Below are 18,492 nucleotides of genomic sequence, written 5' to 3'. Positions count from 1 at the left end.
TACACAATATACAAAGATGTACTTACCAAATAATAAGAAAAAAGAAGCGCCATTTGTAAATGGTGATTTAGCGGGAAACATTTCAATTTTACCCACTATATAAATCGGTTCTTCCAAAAGTTACTACATCAATGTCTTTTATCGTCTTTTAACCTTTGATCTTTCAGTGACTGGTATCCGTCATCTTACAACATTGTCAATAGACTGTGTGGCCGACACCAGTGAATATCTTACACGGAACAAAATTTCATTTCCTTCTTCGGCCGCCGCCGCGTCCGTGTGTAAAAAACTAGCAGAGGAGCTGCCTAAATTTGGACCCTAATTCTAGCATTAAATTTCACCTAAAGATTCACCATGGCGGATAGTGAATTAGCCGGCAAGTTGGCGAGAAGGGAAGCATTAAATGAAGGAGAAGAGGTCGAAGTAAATAAAAGGACGCTAGTTTTCAACCCGTACACAGAGTTCAAAGAGTTTAGCCGGAAAGAAATCAAGCAATATGAAAAGATGTTTAAGAAGTAAGTAACGAACAACCTCTTGTTTTTCTTATTTAGATCAATACAATCAAGCCGAAGCTGGAGGTAGTAAATAAGGAAATAATCCCAATTGTTTAACTGGTCACTTGCTTAAATGCAACTCACACACCTCTTTGTGATGAATATTGGACTTTATTTCCATGATTAAAAAAAAATCCTCTTCACAATTTTTGTGTCCCAACAACACTCTTTCTGAATTGTTCGTTCCACACCCCAACTTGACAACCTCAAAAAGTGCGGTCCTACTACTTGCCGTCAACTCGCCGACTTGCCGTCAACTCATTTTCGTGCCGTCAACTCATTAAATTTGCATGAAAAATCTATAAAAGGGGCACGGAAGTGTTAAGTCTGGGCTAAACTACATATTTCTCATGGTTTTCGGTAAAAATTCATTCACAAAAACGACTTTGTGTTGATAAAAAAAAAAGTACCAATCATTGACACCTTGGGCCAAGACTAATCAATGTGAAAAAGCAAGATGGCGGCCGACGGTTTTGCTGCTTCGAGATAATTTGTTCACGAGAAAAAAACTCAGTTTTTTATTCCGAAATATGACCTAAAAAATACGCGAATTCTCTTTGAGCTGATACTTTACAGTTCTATGCTTCTTTTGTGGATTTTAACTGTATATTGGAGGAGTTGACGGCGAGTTGACGGCGCAAGTGAGTTGACGGCGAGTTGACGGCAAGTAGTAGGACCCCAAAAAGTGGGACTGTGTACCTGCACCTATAGATGTAGCTCTATTTTGTGAGCCACGTTCTTACACGTACATACGTCGACAGTTACTTCTAGAAACTACGCCCGGGGAGCCTTATAGTTTCTAGAAGTAGTTGACAGTGACCTTCAAATTACTTGGACCTGTTAATTAAGAATTTAAAAATGACTATTAGTTTACTAGTACTGTAGTACAGTAACTAAATATTGATGGAGAAATATGGAGGTGGTCAAATTTAAACCCGGCACTGCAGTTAACATTTAACAAGTTGTTTGTAAATAAGGAAATCAATGTGTGGTGCAGAGGTTTTCAACTAGTGGTTTAATCCCAACGAGGCCTGGTTCTTGATAATTTTACCGATACGAAGTGATGTGGCACAACTGTTTCAGCCGTTGCTCTCGACCAATAGGAATGAAGAAACTGTCTTATAAGAACAGGTGCAAGGTCGCGTGTCACGCCCATGAATTAACACTTTTTACCGGTCATAAACAAAGGTTTATACACACCCACGTGACGCGTTCTCCACCAATAGGAATAGCAAAACTGTCTGAGGTATGAATTTAATTTTAAGCTTCCAATTATTTTGATATTTAGAAATTAGACATTAGGTCTAATTTCTAAATATCAAAATGGTAAAGAGTCATATCAAATAACCTGTAATAATTTATTTTTTAATAATGTCATATTCTTCAAATTAAACCACAATCGGTCAGACTCAGTGTCACATTACGGTTTAATATTAATTTGATTAAATTAAATCATTCAGGAGGTAGGCCTCTGTGCATGGTTTCCCAAATGTACAGTCTGTGTGCAGATTTTAAATTAATTACAATTATTATTAACATGATTTATGGGTGTGAGTTGAGTGCTGGATCAAGTGGCTCCTTTTTTATTGCCAAAATAGAAAAATGTATACAAAAATGAGTGACAAAATAGACCATCAGATTCAGCATCTATTTTTTAGATTGTACCAACTCAGATACAGCATGAAACTTTTGTTTAAATGTGACCTACATGTAACTTGTCTACATGATTAGAGGTCTATGCCTTGTTGGGCAAAAGAAGGTATTTCAAACTTTTTTTAAATGTATTTATTCGTTTCAAACCCGATTGATACTAAACAGACGTACTGGCGATTATTTGTGGAGTGGCTGTACATCTTATTAATAGGTCCTAAACCACCAGTGTTATTGCTGGTGTTGACTGTAGGCCTATTATTTCATTATTTAAACTGACAACACATGAAAACTTGTCCTTGGACCATTCAGAGAAACCCATCAGAGAATGGATGTTTTTTGTTTGTTCATGATTGTATTCCCCATTTTTGGATTGTTGTAGTTTTGTATTTTCCTTCCTCTAGTGTGTTGATCAACATCTGGCACCAGGCAGGATCTACAGAAAGCATCCCATCCCAGTTTATATTACATTCAACTTCCTGTTTGGAACAATGAGCTCATTTTATTATGAACTGTTCCTACCAGGAAGTTAATGTTTCCGTCTAGTTTAGAGTTTACAATAATTTAAACAGCAACACGTAGGGCCTATTGAAAAGCTGGAATGACCTTGTTGGTAGCCTTATAGGAGTGGAAAATGCTCGAACAGAAGGTACTGAAGAGTCATGATTTGCTATTCAGTTTTGCATTCAATGTGCAAAACATGTTCAGTCTAAAGTCTAAATAATAATAATAATATGGATTTATAATGCGCACTTCTCCAGAAAACCGATCAAGGCGCCTACACAAAATGGAAACATTTGAAAATAGAAAATGAAGAATAAACATAGTTTAACTTAAATGAAAACCCAATGAACGACACTGATCAAATTTGATCTCGCATTCTTCCCTTTGTAATGATTGTCCCCATGTTCTGTTGCTCCATAGTTTTAATCCGAACATCCTTGACTAAAACTGGTACATGTAGGTACAGTGAACATTGGCCTTTCTCTATGGTTGAATTAAGAATGCCTGAGGCTTGTGTACCTTTGGCAAACACCTTGGGGTATTGATGGTTACTATTATGTACACATTTCTAACCATGATTGTCCTTCGATTGCTCAATACACCATATTTCTACTACCTTCATGCAGAACTGTATACCAACCACCAAGGTTGGACCAAGCACCAGGATTTCCCTTATCAGTACAGTCTGTTTGTATGACACTGTTGATAGGCCCACTATGGGTGTTGACATTATTGGATAGCACTCCAGTGATAATGATAAGATAAAGGGTTGTATCAGCCTCAGCATCCTGAAACCAAACTGAAACTATTGTCTGGTCCTTTTGGATTACTAATCTTACAGCAAGCGCATGTTCTAGGATTCACTACATATTACCTGTCCCCATTTCATAAAGCTGGTAAGCAGAAAAATACTGCTTAGAACATGTTGTTGGTAAGAAAACGTTTAAGGAATTTAAAGTAAACTTTAAAGAATTTTGGCTGGTGGTACCAGTTTCTGTTCAGCAAGATTTGTCTTTGCTTAGTTTGTATGCTTACAGGGTTTATGAAATTGGGCCCTGACATGCAGCAAATTTACACGTACCCGGTACACCATGCAGGAAGGATATCACGCACTATAAATCCTGTCAGCCATTTTGGGAGTCAAAATATATACCATTGAATTGACTCCCAAAATGGCGGAAATGGTTGATGCGCATTGTGCAGGGGTGCCCTTTGCAAAATGCAAACCACATAAACTAGTGTGCATAAATGGATGAAACCATAGAGCAAAGAAGAGGAAACATAGTCTTCATTAGATAACTAGAAGGGTATACACAACTATAATGTACGATTTTATGTAGGAACTATTTTCTCATTCCATTGTGAAACAGTGTTTCGGTTGTTATGAATAATTGCTAGGCATGTGTACTGTCATCATTTAGCAAATTCCCAGAAAATCAAACCTGAGGAATCTGGGGAATTCTATGAGTCAATAGTATCAATGGAACTTGAAGGACCCCATTATTCACTCTTGATTACCATGGAGGTAAAGGGACATTGAACCTTGGATCTAAATGTATTTCTCTAGAATAATCTCTTAAAAAAACAATGTATGTAGAGGAGTTACATGTAGCTCTAACTTCTTTTGTTATAATAAGTTTTTTTCTATGCCATTTGCAGCATAAAAGCAGCCTATTTTACTTAAGGAGACACTGACAATATACATGCAGGTAAAGATACGTAGCTCAGTCGGTAGAATGGTGGGCTAGACAATTGTTTTTTAGATGTTCAACCCCAAATTAGCATATAAATATTCAGTTATAAAACAACAAGGGGAACTGACCAAGGGAAGCTGCCCCATCAAGTTTCAGACCTGCTTAACAATATTTCTCACCCCCCCTCATTGACTTATACTTACCCAAGTTATGTATCTCAACTTTCATGTACATGTACATGTACTACTGTTGTTAGGGACTTTGTGGACTATAAACACACACTATTTTTGTTATTTGTGTTACTCTAAAGGCTGTTGTTGTATTTTTATTTAGTTGGTGTACCTTAACAAGCCAAATTCTTTTGAAAGTGCCTTAACATTATTACTTTTTTGGCCTACATGTATTGATACTTTTTTTCCTTCTTGATGATGATGTGGAAATAAATGTTGTTTTTAAATGAATTGAATAAAATTGAAGTCGACACAAAATTCCTGATGGAGAACATCATCCTACATGGAGACTGCAACTTGATAGCTGTTCGGTTTCACAGTATTTGCTGAACCATATCTTTAGACAACCAAGAGACAACCAACAGACAAAGAGAGGTTGGTTTACCATTGGATTCCCCTACCATGAGAGCTGATGATGTGACTCATCAATCAAGACCCAGGTGGTCATCACTGGCTTTTAATTGTACAAGTCACTGATACACAATGTTAATGGGAGACTTTCTGGGACGATAGAGGGCAGCAGACTTACCGGGTAAATCCATTGTTCTCAGAATTATGCGCATGTTCAGAACTACGTAAACAATGGAAATTTACCCGGTATGTCTGCTGCCACCTAGCGTTGGAAAGTCTCCTATTGGTACACATTGTCTTGTCTGTCCTACCTACAGGGCAGTTTGGACAGAGAGGTGCTAGACCAAATAAACAATTTTATTATATTTTAATGAGCGTAACTGTAGTTTACTTGTATTTTGACAGCTTTTTAGTATACCTGTTTTATAATGTAGTTTGATTGTTACTAAGTGTTGTTGAAGTGTTACAATTCATTGTTTGCATGGCAGAAGGCAGAAAATGTGAGAAAACCAAGTGTGAAAGTTTGATTTTTTTTATGTCATTCATTTAAAATCATTGCAGTAAAGCTTTTAAACTCCACATCGCAACAAGCAGGACGGTTTTATATTGTTTTTTTAAAGAAGTCATTTCATTGCTTATTATACATGTGTCATCCTGCTCGGACAGAACGTTAATAGTTTTTGAATAGATGGAAATTTGCATCGGGGATAAAGAGTATTAATGTCGGTTTTACCCATACATGTACACCAATGTGTGTTAGCACTGTATACTCAGTACTTTCCTGAGTTCTGTGAAAAAAAAAAACAATCATAGGCATAATACTCGGGGTGGATTCGAACCCACAAACTTTGCAACTCTAGAGCAGTGTCTTACAATGTGACAAACTCTAATGAATAGTTAAGAGCGTTCAGTATGAACAACATACCTTAGATTGGGGTGTTATAATTTATGTATGTAAGGCCGGATTTTATTTCAATTTGATGTTCTTTCCTAAGGAAAACACGACCTTCAGCCAAATGCGGTCACCTTGTTTTTTTTTCAGGTAACACAGTACACTAAACCAAAATGAGGCTCGGGGGAAAATTGTCAGGTTTCATTTTCAGTTTGACAAGAAACCCTTGGGATGCTTAGTTTGTACACAAGGAACCAGACTTGAAGACGGCAGGTCTACATTGGCCGATATAATTGCCTTGTCAATGACTGAATTAGGATGACAGTTGGTGTTTAAGCAGCGAGGGATTGGGGATTCAAACTGAGTCATCACTCAGCAGGGATTAGACTTTGTGTTTTCCATGTGGTGTTGGCAGTCCTCATTGGGTTACATTAGATGCTATTGAAAGAACCTGTGTTTCTTCTGTGTTTATCTCTTGTCTTCTTGATTTTAACAGAAGGCTCGTTGTGTGTAGCTGCACATTGTGTGTGATGAAAATAGTTGCAGGATTCAAACTGAGTCATCACTCAGTTGGGATTTGAGTGTTGGGATAGTGGGAAGGGAAGATGTGTATAGGCACAGGTGAGGGATCCAAAGATACAAAAATAATTCATTTAAATACATGTAGGGTTTGGTATTTATTATTATTAAGGAAATAGAAGAGTGGGACATGCCTTGAACAATCGTTTAAAACCTGCAGGGTCATGGCCATGTGATAAAGGACCTAATAGAATGATTTGCCCTTTATTGCAACGCCTTAACCCTGCAAGGTTTTTATAAGGGAATGAGAGGGTTCTTAAACTGCCGTTAAAAACCGGCAGGGCCATGGCAGTGCCTTTATCCACGGCCAGGACCCTGCAATGTTTTAAACTGCAGTTTAAGAACGAGTCACTACTCTTTTATTCCAATTCATAAATGCCTTTTGGTTTATAATGCGGGGTATGAAACTCTTTGCTTGAGCTCTGTACGTCCGTGTGTTGCATTTAATTGTTATGACTGAGACGACAGTTTTCGGATCCATTCATGCGCGTAGTCTTGGTGCAAGTCGTTCTCGTTTTCCTTTCACACACAGTGCGGCCAACTCAACGACAGCGCCCGAATCGCCCGAGAAACGTCTTGCACCAAGACTAGCATGTAGTATTCGAAAAACAACCGGTTATATAACAGAGCTCCAGCGGCTCATTATTAACCGTTTAGACACCCCCACGTGACGCGCTCTCCACCAATAGGAATAGCGAAACTGTCTGAGGTATTTATGAATGCCCTTTATATAATGTTGGCATATATATCTGTTAAATAAATCTGGAAGTTTTATATTCCTGTCTCGTCCTTGGACCCCGTTTCGCGATGGGTAAAATTGCATGCTGCACTCATCGGTTTTGCCTGCACACGTGTGCAAATAGATTTTGTACAAGTTGCAGATACTATACTCAATTTATTTTATTTTAGAGGACTGAGGGATTAAGGTACAAGGAACCTGGTATAGACGTCTGGCGAGGACAGGTTTCCCTTATTCCCAAGACAGTAGGCAAGCGTCTACACAGCACAGCTGGGTTTGACTGCCTAAGACTTCTGTCCAAGGAGGAATGGACGGAGCTGACTGGAAGAATAGGGAAAACCTGCCTAATCCTGTTCTTTGTACTTCTCTTTTTTTTCCTTCTCTGTAGATATGACACCGACAACAATCACTACATAGAATTGATGGAGTTAAAGTTAATGATGGAAGCACTGGGAGCTCCCCAGACGCACATGGCACTTAAAGACATGATCAAAGAAGTAGACGAAGATCTCGATAATAGAATATCATACAGAGAGGTAATCTTCAAGTCGTTGTTTCAAGTTCCTTAAAGTTTTGAGAGCAGTGTTACACCCTTTTCAGACAGGCACACTCTGAGTTAATTACATGAAAATGTTGACGTCTGAAACAGTTAGGCCGAGTAAAGAAAGAAACATGTTCAGCGTCCCGCTCGCTTCCTTTTTAGAGGCCGCCTCCTTTTGTTTCTTTTTTTTTTCTTTTATTTTCTTTAAATTTATGAAAAAAAAGGGTTATTTTAAACGATCTCAGCTAAAACAATCTGTATGTCTTGTCTGAATGTCTTGACCAAAATGTTTCAATTATGTATTGTTTGTTTAAGCAGTAGAAAAAACAATGGATATTTGACATTTTAAAAAGAATGTCGGCCATCTTGAAATAAAAAATAAAAAGCCCCTCCTTCCTTTTTTTGAGAAACCCGGACGCTAAACATATTTCTTTTTTTACTCGGCCTAAGAAGCGACTGGAAGTCGAAAGATCGCTTGTTGCAGTCCGTCGACGACTCTGGAGCGCCTTGGTTTTAGTCGTTGATCTTGTCATGAGCCGAACCTAATGTAAATGTTATGTTAAGTTTGCTTGTATAAAACCCAAATTGAATTGGGTCGACTCAGAGTCCCTCCTGATCTATTTAAACCGGGTGTAAGTCTTTCATTGTAAAGAGCACTGTTAAGAAGATCATGGTTTCTGCTTATACAGATGAGTAATAATAATATCGAAGTCTTATATAGTGCGCGTATCACCAACAAGGAACTCAAGGAACGCTTAGTGTATTTATGTTTACAGAAAGGTAGGTTATTGAAGTTATGAATTCTGAGACCCAATTAAGGGTTTACAATGTGCTACGGTGCATTCAGCAGCCACAGCCAGGAGCACCGGGGCAAACCCCCTTCTCTTTTCGATAAGTGCACTGGATTCTTTTACATGTGTTACACAACACAAGGGACCAACTGCTTTCTGTCCACTCCGAAGAACGAAGCAATAGTTAAGTGCCTTGCTAAAAGGCAGTGGACACTATTGGTAATTACTCAAAATAATTATTAGCATAAAACCTCACTTGGTAACGAGTAATGGGGAGAGGTTGATGGTATAAAACACTGTGAGAAACTGCTCCGTCTGAAGTGACGTAGTTTTCGATAAAGAAGTAATTTGCCACAAATTTGATTTCGAGACCTCAAGTTAGGTCTCTGAGGTCTCGAAATCAAGCATCTGAAAACACACAACTTCGTGTGACAAGGGTGTTTTTTATTTCATAGTTATCTCGCAACTCCAACGACCAATCAAGCTCAAATGTTCACAGGTTTATTATTTTATGCATATGTTGAGATACACCAAGTGAGAAGACTGGTCTTTGACAATTACCAATAGTGTCCAGTGTCTTTAAGGACACAGGTGTCACGACTGGAACTCGAACCCACACTCTGCTGATCAGAAACACCAGAGTTTGGATTCAGTGCTCTTAACCCCTTGGGCCAGGACACGTCCACATTCTTCATTCGTTAGTTTGGAATCTCATTTCTGCTTTGTGTAACTTCTTTGTCTTACTGTCCTCTTATAATCAACGTTCCTGTAATAATAATAATAACTTTAGATTTATATAGCGCCTAATAACTAACACTTAATTCTCTAAGCGCTTTACATAAAGAGGTAAGTTGGCTAGTTCCAGCAATCTTGTTATTCAAGAGTCAGCTGTACATGTGTCACGACAAACTACTTACATCTCACTAAACCGCAACCATGCAACTTTCCAAATAATTTGAAGTGTTTTTACTTTGCAGTTTTTGCTGATTTTCCGCAAGGCAGCGGCGGGTGAGCTGGATACAGACAGTGGACTCAGTGCGTTGGCCAGGTTAACAGAAATAGATGTTGACAAGGAAGGCGTAGGGGGTGCGAAGGACTTCTTCGAAGCTAAGGTTGGTCCTTATGTTCTGATTAATCTCAGCTCTCACTTCTAATCAATACTGTCCCAAAAATGCAGTCAGGGCTCATGATAATCATATAGGCTTTACATGTCAATTTCAACAAAAAATCTCTAATTTCATGTTAACACCTGGGTTTAGCATACACTGAAGATCAGTGTGACAGAAGTTCATGCAGATGGATGAAGTTTGCTGAGTTTGTTTGAGGTTTTGTCTTGTAAAGCTGAAGAATAAATTAGCTGTTACAAACTGCTTACCAACCAAAAGGAACTTAAATTAGTTGATGGCCTGAGTTTTAGACCCCAGCTAAAAAAACGTGTGATAGGAAAAGGCTTATACAAAGTGTCCATGGTCCTATGGGGATGTGTATTCTTGCCAATAATGTTGATGGTTCCGCATTGGCAGAAGGCACAGCTGCTCATTTTGTATCCCTCCTTTTCCTGACCTAATATCTGACCCTGATCTACTCTTACTCGGCTTAAAAATAAGTCTCTTGGCCCTTGTCCTTTCCCTTTCCTGTCAGTGAGCCTTGCTCTCCAACATTCTTCCACCATCTCCTCAAGATGACTTATCCAGAGGAAGTACTGGGTAATACTACCCACTTCCTCAACACTTTTTTATCTGGCTGACCTTTCAACTGTTGAACTCATGAATTATGCATTGAACTCGTGAATTATGCACAGATTTGGTGAGGTGGCTGATCATCTTCCTTTACACTAGTGTGTCATCAGTGTATGACCTCTATGAATATTCAGTGAATGTAGTTGCAGACTGTGGAATTTGACCGACTGACCTTTAAATCTTTGAACTTGAGTGTATTAATGGTGTGCCAGATGCTCTCGTTTGTGAAAGGGCAAGTGCATCTCAAGTTGTTTTCTACTTGCTAGAGGGCATTATTTCTATGTGAGGAAATTGTAAACTTCCATTTCATGGGGCACAGAGGCAATGACATGGGTTCAATTTCCTGGCTCTGCTTTAACGTAAGCAAATAATCTGCACATATGGAAGGAGGGAATTCTGCGCTTACATCAAGCGTATTTCATAGGTTAGCAGGGAATTTTTGCTTGTTCATGTGCGTACTCCACATTACTAGACATTACTCATTTATAGCTAGCGCAGAAATTCGGCACTTGCATGTAAGCTATGAATGGTGGTCGTAAGTGCGCATTTTGCAGTAAGCTGAGCCATGAAATTGGGTCCTGGTCTGTAATGACATTTAAAGGAACACGTTGCCTTGGATCGGACGAGTTGGTCTATAAAAACCGTTTGCAACCGTATGTTATAAAATGCATATGGTTGGAAAGATGTTTTAAAAGTAGAATACAATGATCCACACAAATTTGCCTCGAAATAGCGTGGTTTTCCTTTTACTTTGCGAACTAACAGCGTCGGGCATTTATGGGGGTCAAAATTTGACCATAAATTGCCGACCGTGGTAGTCGATGAGGTAAAAGGAAAACCGTGCAATTTCGAGGCGTGTTTGTGTGGATCATTGTCTTCTACTTTTACAACATCTTTCTACCCATATGCATTTTATTAAAAACGGTTACAAACGCCTTTCAAAGACCAACTCGACCGATCCAAGGCAACGTGTTCCTTTAAGAAAGGAAATGTTGGTAAGAATGGCATTACATAATAACTTTTGTTTTCGAAGTCCTTCAGGAAAAAAATCCACAGATTTTTTGGCTGGGATTAGAACTCTCAATCCCCTCCTTCAAGAGTAGGCGTCTGAACCACTTAACAATAACTTGGTAGTACTACGTAGTACCTGCTGCTAATTAAAGGATTCAAACTGGCCTGTCACCAATGAGCCCTCTCAGTGGTCTACCAGTAAAAACACCGGTCCTGGAATGCAGATCATAAGGTTTATCGCGATTCAGAACCGCAATGCATTATGGGTGGGCAGAGGGGGCATTTGACGACCGTGATGTATGTTATCATGCACAACGTGCGCAGGCATGGCCTATATCTCTTTGTGGGTCCAACAGCAGCGCCGTCTCTTGATATTTTGCTATTCGCGATAATCCTTATGGGTTGAAATCCTAACCGAGTACCCAGTGAATTTGTTCTTTCCCTGCAAAAACATGGTTCTTATCAAACATTAGTGTGAGAGTATTGTTGAAAGAAACTAAAATAACTTTCTTTATCCCTGATGCAATTAGGGTGGTTTTTTTTTGGGGGGGGGGGGGGGTGGCATGGTTGGCTTTTGCGTAACGCGCTCGCCTCTCACCAGGGTGACCCCGGATCGATTCCCGGCCAGGGCCATATGAGTTGAGTTGTGCGTTGGTTCTCTGCTGTGCCACAAGGGTTTTCCAAACCATCCGGTTTTCCTCCCTGGGGAAAATTCAAACACTTTCTACATGTATATTTGGCTGTGCTCCGAGGTCATAATGGGTTGATGTGGCTGGCAGCCAAAGGCGCCCTTGCATGCCTGCTTCTCGAACAAGTTGTAGCCACGTCCTTCGCAATTCAGCTCTTAGCTGCGAGTAAGGATCGTTAGGGCCCCCCCCCCAATTTTTATTAAGACATGACGTTATCATTTTGCTTCTTCTTGATGCATACAGATCAACGAGCAGACGCAAGTCATGAAGTTTGAGAATGAGATCAGACAAGAGCAAGAGGAGAAGAAACAGGAAGAAGAAGAAAAAAAGAAGAGGAGAGCAGAGTTCAAAGCCAAACAAGCCGCCTTCAAAGTCTAGAGCTAACAATCAGGGTGATTTTATATAAGTCCATTAAGTGCTGCCAAAACAAATCGCTCTCTTTCTTCAGGTCATATTTTGTATCTTTAAATGCTTTACTTCTTACCGTATCTCTTCTCACTGGAGGGATTTACTAAATACCTTTTCAGTCTAAGAAAGATCCAACCAACACCATGTGGTGACACGATAGACCCAAATTAAGGTGATTCTGATTAAGGTGGAAGATGCCTGATTCCATGCGAAGCTTGATCGGTTTACTAGCGCAGTCCTTGGTCCGAACAGAATAAAACACAAAAAGCTGTTGGATTTTGATGAATTGGTTGGGGGGGGGATTAGGATTTAAACAATTTCAATGTTCAGAACGAGTTTAAAAATAATTTCTCATCAAAGTTACTTTCAAAAATGGTATTCCGTGGTCTTTTTTGGGTGATACTTTTTTCTTGAAAAGTTAAAGATTTTGTATTATGTTTTTGTTGGGGGGGGGGGGGGGGGGGGGGGGGGGGTATTCATCAGTTAAAAAATGTGACAAAAGGATCTTGGAAGTGAGTGGTTCATGACTTACTTATGCATTACCCTGTGTAATGTGTACATAACTTTGCCCATTAGTTGAATTATAAGTAGTTCCTTGTTTGGGGAAAGCAACTGTTACCAGTCATCTTCCCTGGTTCATGGCATCTGTCGACCTGAATACACACCTGGGTTCAATTTCATAGAGCCGCTTAAGCAGAAACGTATTGTTGAAAGGTTTTCTGCTTAGACGAAATAACCAAGATACCAGTCACAAATTATATATGCGACATGGTTTTTTAGCTGGTAACCTTATTCTGGTAAGCATAATTTGGTTGTGCTTAGCTAATCTTTGTGCTTAACCCTTTAGCACACACGCAATATTGAACAGCGCCACTCATTCCTCATAGCCGCCATTTTCTGCCAGTGTGCCAAACATTCTTGCGATCCAAAAAGGATCATCATCACTCGGCATAGACTTGCTTCCATGGACGCCTCATCTTCAAATTGTAGCGGGTGACTCCTTGAGTATAATTCGTAATGTATTGTGACCACTAAATAGAATAGGAAATTTCATGTAGCAACACTAGTTCAACACTATTGCTTGTAGAAACACACCATTTTATGGCCATGGGTACGGGTGGTGTTGTTTTTAGATTTGATAGATGTAGCTTGCACTTGCCCAAGTCTTGTCACTAACGATGCAGCTATAAATTGTAATCAAATGATCTATTATTATAATTAATTACAAGGATGTCCACTTACTTGCTTAAAATTGAAAGAGGGCGATACTTAAAAGTTAATGTGGCCAAACATTCCTCCGCCATTAAACTACAACTTTTATCTTGTAATTTAACAGCATTTATGTCTTCTTTTTTTTAAACCTTGAGGTTTCCATCTCTTTCTTGTCAAACTTAAAGAAAATCATTTATTTTTCTGACTTGCTTTGCCGCGCGCTTTTTAACCATTAGTTTTAAACATCTTGAGAAAGCAGGCTTTGTACTGCCTATGTATTTACTTACTGTAACCCACCAGTTTTTATTACATTAAAAGTGTACATGTATCTTGTGTGACTATTTTTTACTACTTTTACTAAATTACATAACCTGTTTCAGGTGGACATATTATGGTTATGTTTAAATTCAAGAAATTTATTGTAAGGAAACTTTAAAATTAGGAAAAATATAACTGACCAAACCTTATTTTCTAAATGTTTGCCGTTTCAAACAATTTCTTCTCAACTTCGGAGAGAAAAAAGTTGTGGTTGCTACAAATAGAAGGTACAACAATGGTATTAAGAAAGAACATTTTTAACCCTCCTACTGTTGGTGTTACTTTATGTTGTCTAACCCACAGGTTGTGAATGGTGGTATAACTGTGCACAGAAAGGACAGAACTTTGTGTGTCGGTGTACTGCTTTGACGCATTCGCTACATGATATTGCACAGCTATTCAAAACCACAGTGGATGATATTGAATGGTCAGACAGTAAGAGGGTTGACTGTGTACTGTGTAGATGCAATCACCACATGATATCATATTGCACACTGGCATAGTTTTATTAATCATTCACAACCACAGTGGATGATATTGAATGGTCAGACAGTAAGAGGGTTGACTGTGTACTGTGTAGATGCAATCACCACATGATATCATATTGCACACTGGCATAGTTTTATTAATCATTCACAACCACAGTGGTTGATATTGAATGGTCAGACAGTAGGAGTATGAAAGATCATTAAGCTGTTTTTAATTATTAAAAATTATATCATCTACAACTTTTCACTGCTTAATTCTTGTTTACACCGTGATACAACTTATATTTTAATGTCCTTGTTCACCACAGTTTCCCTCTTGTGTCAAACCTAGGACATAATAAAACTATTGTTTTTCCTAATTTTGACATAATTATTTCAAAAATTTTGATTTTTTTTTTTTCTGTATTTTCTGTGAATTAGAAGCTTCTCTTGCAACTAAGTACAGTGCTGGTCATTTATAATTACAATTACAGGTAACTTTTGGAATATTTTAGTCAGTTAATCAATGTTGTACCTTATTCCAAATACACATTTTTACAGAAATTCTTTCAGCTAAAGAGACAAACCAACCTAGATGTAAAACATTATGTATCAATGGATTATATTATTAGATTAACTGTGTGTAAATATTTCTATTATTAAACTGTACGTAGGTGCATGTTTTATCAATTTTAAATAATATGCTAATCTAAATTTTGTTATGTATCATTTGTATCAGAAATATTTGTAAAGGGGCTCTGCTGGAATTGTTTTGACAAATGGAGCAAGTTTTTACATGTCTGATAATCAGGGTTGATTTCACAAAGATAGGTCTAACTTATGACTAGTCCTAGGACTCTTTAAGGAGTTATCAAAAACTTACGGGTAGTCCTAAGTCATGCGTCCTATCTCTAGTCTTAACTCTGTGAAATCCACCACAAAACATAGTGATTATAATGTGCCACAGTTTGGTTCAAATGTTAATTTTGTTAGTTTTTTACAGGTTTTTTTTTTTAGTGGAGTTTGTATGAAAATAATCATGTGTTTAGCCTTCATTGTAATAACAAATTTATGTTGCTATTATTTGTGGATGTGCGAAAGGAATTGCTGACTCGTACTAACTAGAATTTCGCCAAGACTTCGTTGCTCTACCTCCATGCTTTAGACAGCTGTGTAGCTGCGAAGCCTTGGCGAAAGACTACTTCAACCAGGACTGAAACCGTGATGTGAGCCCTCTGTTGTCACTGAAGTGTAAACGCTCCAGCCAAAATAACTTTTTGTTAGTGCTGCTGCTGTAACGTTGTAACCATGCCAGTCTCGGGTTTTGTTTTGTTTCATAAGGAAATTGTACAAAGACAAAATTTAACTCTGTGGTATACAGACTTAATTTGTGGGTGTTTTTTTTATCATTCACCATCAAATCAAACCTTGTTTGACATCTTCCACTTTTATTTTGCAATTATATAATATACAATGGAATAAAACAAAATGAAAACATTTTTATTGTTTTGAAGTTAGTGTTCATTTTGGTTGTTTGCATAATAATATGGTTACCCTGAACCTTGGTGTTAAAGTAATGTATAACCTACCTCAACCTTCATCAAAATGGGTGGAGCCTTCCAATTTGGGCTGTCCTGTCTGGGTGTCCCAGGGAATTCGGTCCGCCGGAGATTCTGTCCACCATTAATACATGGGAAAATAACAAAAAATATCCGTAACATTTACGGCACTACCTGGGTGCCAGGTATAGTGCCGTTAACTTCACAGTGGGAGTTTTGGAATTGCGCCTCGAAGGGGTAGTTTACAAACCTTCCACCAGGAAACTTATGGCACTTTACCTGGCACCCTGGCTGCCAGGTATAGTGCCGTAAATTTTACGGATATTTTTTACGAAGTAGGCTGGATATTAAGGAGGATTCGAAAGGGGGCGCTATCAGAAGAAGTTTGTACATACACAGTACAGCATGGGGGACAAAGTCTCCGTTGAGTTCTATGCTGAGCAGATGCAACACAAATGTGTGTCATAATTCGCGGCAATTTTTAAACCGGATACAAGAACGTGTTCAAAACAGCCTACACAAAAAAAAAAACGATTTTGTTTTTGAGAAAGAAAGTCACGATCTCGATAAGCTGGAATGAAAGTACACATTTGAGAGGCTGGACGTATTAGTTTCAGTTTTAGTTTTTATTTCCACTCAATCATTTCAGATGACAAGATATAACATAGAGTAGTAAAGATACACAATAGATTAAGTGGTGGAGGACTCCCAAAAGCAAGCTTGTAGGGTGGAGTCCCCCAGGGATGTGAGTAAATACAAATATTATTTTAAATTCGCATCCATTGACAATAGTAGGGCTTACTGTATTCTTGGTAACGAGTAATGGGGAGAGGTCGATTTTATGAAACATTGTGAGAAACGGCTCCCTCTGAAGTAATGTAGCTTTCGAGAAAAGAGTAATTTTCCACGAACTTGATTTCGAGACCTCAAAATTTAGATTTCGAACTCAAGCATCTGAAAGCACACAACTTCGTGTGACAAGGGTGGTTTTTCCATTATTATCTCTCTAATTCGATGACCGATTGAGCTCAACTTTTCACAGGTTTGTTTATGTATAGTTATGTTGAGATACACTAAGTGAGAAGACTGGTTTTTGACAATCATTACCAATAGTGTCCAGTCACTTTTGGCATAATTATTTTAGAAGTATTATTATTTGTATACAAAACAAATTGAGAGTTAGGCTGTTTTGCCCAGGGCCGCCGGGGCACAAAACCCGTTTATTTTTTCAGCTACCAACGACAGAATATATAATAGGTTTCTACCTCCATGGTTAGTGCACGTTAAAAAAAATTAATAAAGTCAATGGTCAAAACCAGTTGGTAGTAATAAAGCTAATCTGTGAAGTATAAAACATTTCCGAAACGTGTTTACACGTATTGAACGTATCTGATTTAACGTAAAGTGAGCAATGAAACAAAGAACACATGCTCGTGGTGGTATACGTTTAAATTACTTTTGTTGTGAAGTTCTCAAGTAGAAACATTGTAACATGACTCTCCCATTTAAACATCGATTTTGCTAGGTCTGGGAGGTTGAAGACGTAATACCTGTCTCTGATGTAAGTTATGAAGTTCACAAAATTAGTTATAAAATAAATCAATTGTTTTATTATACAATTAATGATGTTGCACTTGCCTGTTTAATTTTGAGTTATGTGTTTTGGGATCCTGGTGGGCTGTTTAAAGGCACTGGACACCTTATTTTGGTAATTTCACTTGGTGTATCCCATCCCAACATCATTATTAAAGGCAGTGGACACTATTGGTAATTATTCAAAATAATTATTAGCATAAAACCTCACATGGTAATGAGTAATGGGGAGAGGTTGATAGAATAAAACATTGTGAGAAACGGCTCCCTCTGAAGTGACATAGTTTTCGAGAAAGAAGTTATTTTCCACGAATTTGATTTCGAGACCTCAGATTTAGAACTTGAGGTCTCGAAATCAACCATCCAAATGCACACAACTTCGTGTAACAAGGGTGTTTTTTCTTTCATTATTATCTCGCAACTTCGATGATCGATTGAGCTCAAATTTTCACAGGTTTGTTATTTTATGCATATCTTGAGATACACCAAGAGAGAAGACTGGTATTTGGCAATTACCAATAGTGTCCACTGCCTTTAAACATAACAGATGTGAAAATGTTGACTTAATTGGTCATCGAAGTTAGTTGTATGGGAATAAAGACAGAAGGTGACACTTGTTGCGCAATGTGCTTTCATTATTAGTCTCAGGCCTGAAATATTAATTTTATTATATTGAGTGAGAAAAAACCTCGTTCTAAAAACTACGTTTCTTAGTAGGGAGCAGTTTCTCTGAGTGTTTTTATCAACTGCTCTCCATTGCTGGCTACCAACTTGCAAGTTTTTATGCTAATTTTTGAGTAGCAAGTTCACTAATAGGCTAGGGTCCAGTGCCTTTTAAGCCGTAATAATGAGACAAATAGAGAGCCATAAAAGTCAAAAAGTAGGCTAGTTGTAAGCCTACCCGAGGGGCTAGTTGTTACCCTACTAAACTGAAAAACAAAACAGGTAGTAAGACCAACAAGATTGTAGTT

General features: G+C 38.3%; 1 protein-coding gene across 1 annotated transcript; it reads left to right on the top strand.

Moving 5' to 3' along the window:
- The first annotated feature begins 243 nt into the window (after window positions 1-243).
- LOC117302316 (EF-hand domain-containing protein D2-like) lies at window positions 244-12,820 on the top strand. The gene is made up of 4 exons (XM_033786211.1): window positions 244-515; window positions 7,582-7,729; window positions 9,503-9,637; window positions 12,208-12,820. Exons 1-4 carry the CDS (start codon window positions 355-357, stop codon window positions 12,340-12,342), a joined length of 579 nt encoding a protein of 192 aa, XP_033642102.1. The 5' UTR covers window positions 244-354; the 3' UTR covers window positions 12,343-12,820.
- Window positions 12,821-18,492: the final 5,672 nt, after the last annotated feature.

The sequence above is a fragment of the Asterias rubens genome, chromosome 18 (assembly GCF_902459465.1).
Source record: "Asterias rubens chromosome 18, eAstRub1.3, whole genome shotgun sequence".
NCBI lineage: Eukaryota > Metazoa > Echinodermata > Asteroidea > Forcipulatida > Asteriidae > Asterias > Asterias rubens.
Note: the sequence above shows the minus strand (reverse complement) of the source record. Positions and strands in the feature narration are given on the sequence as shown.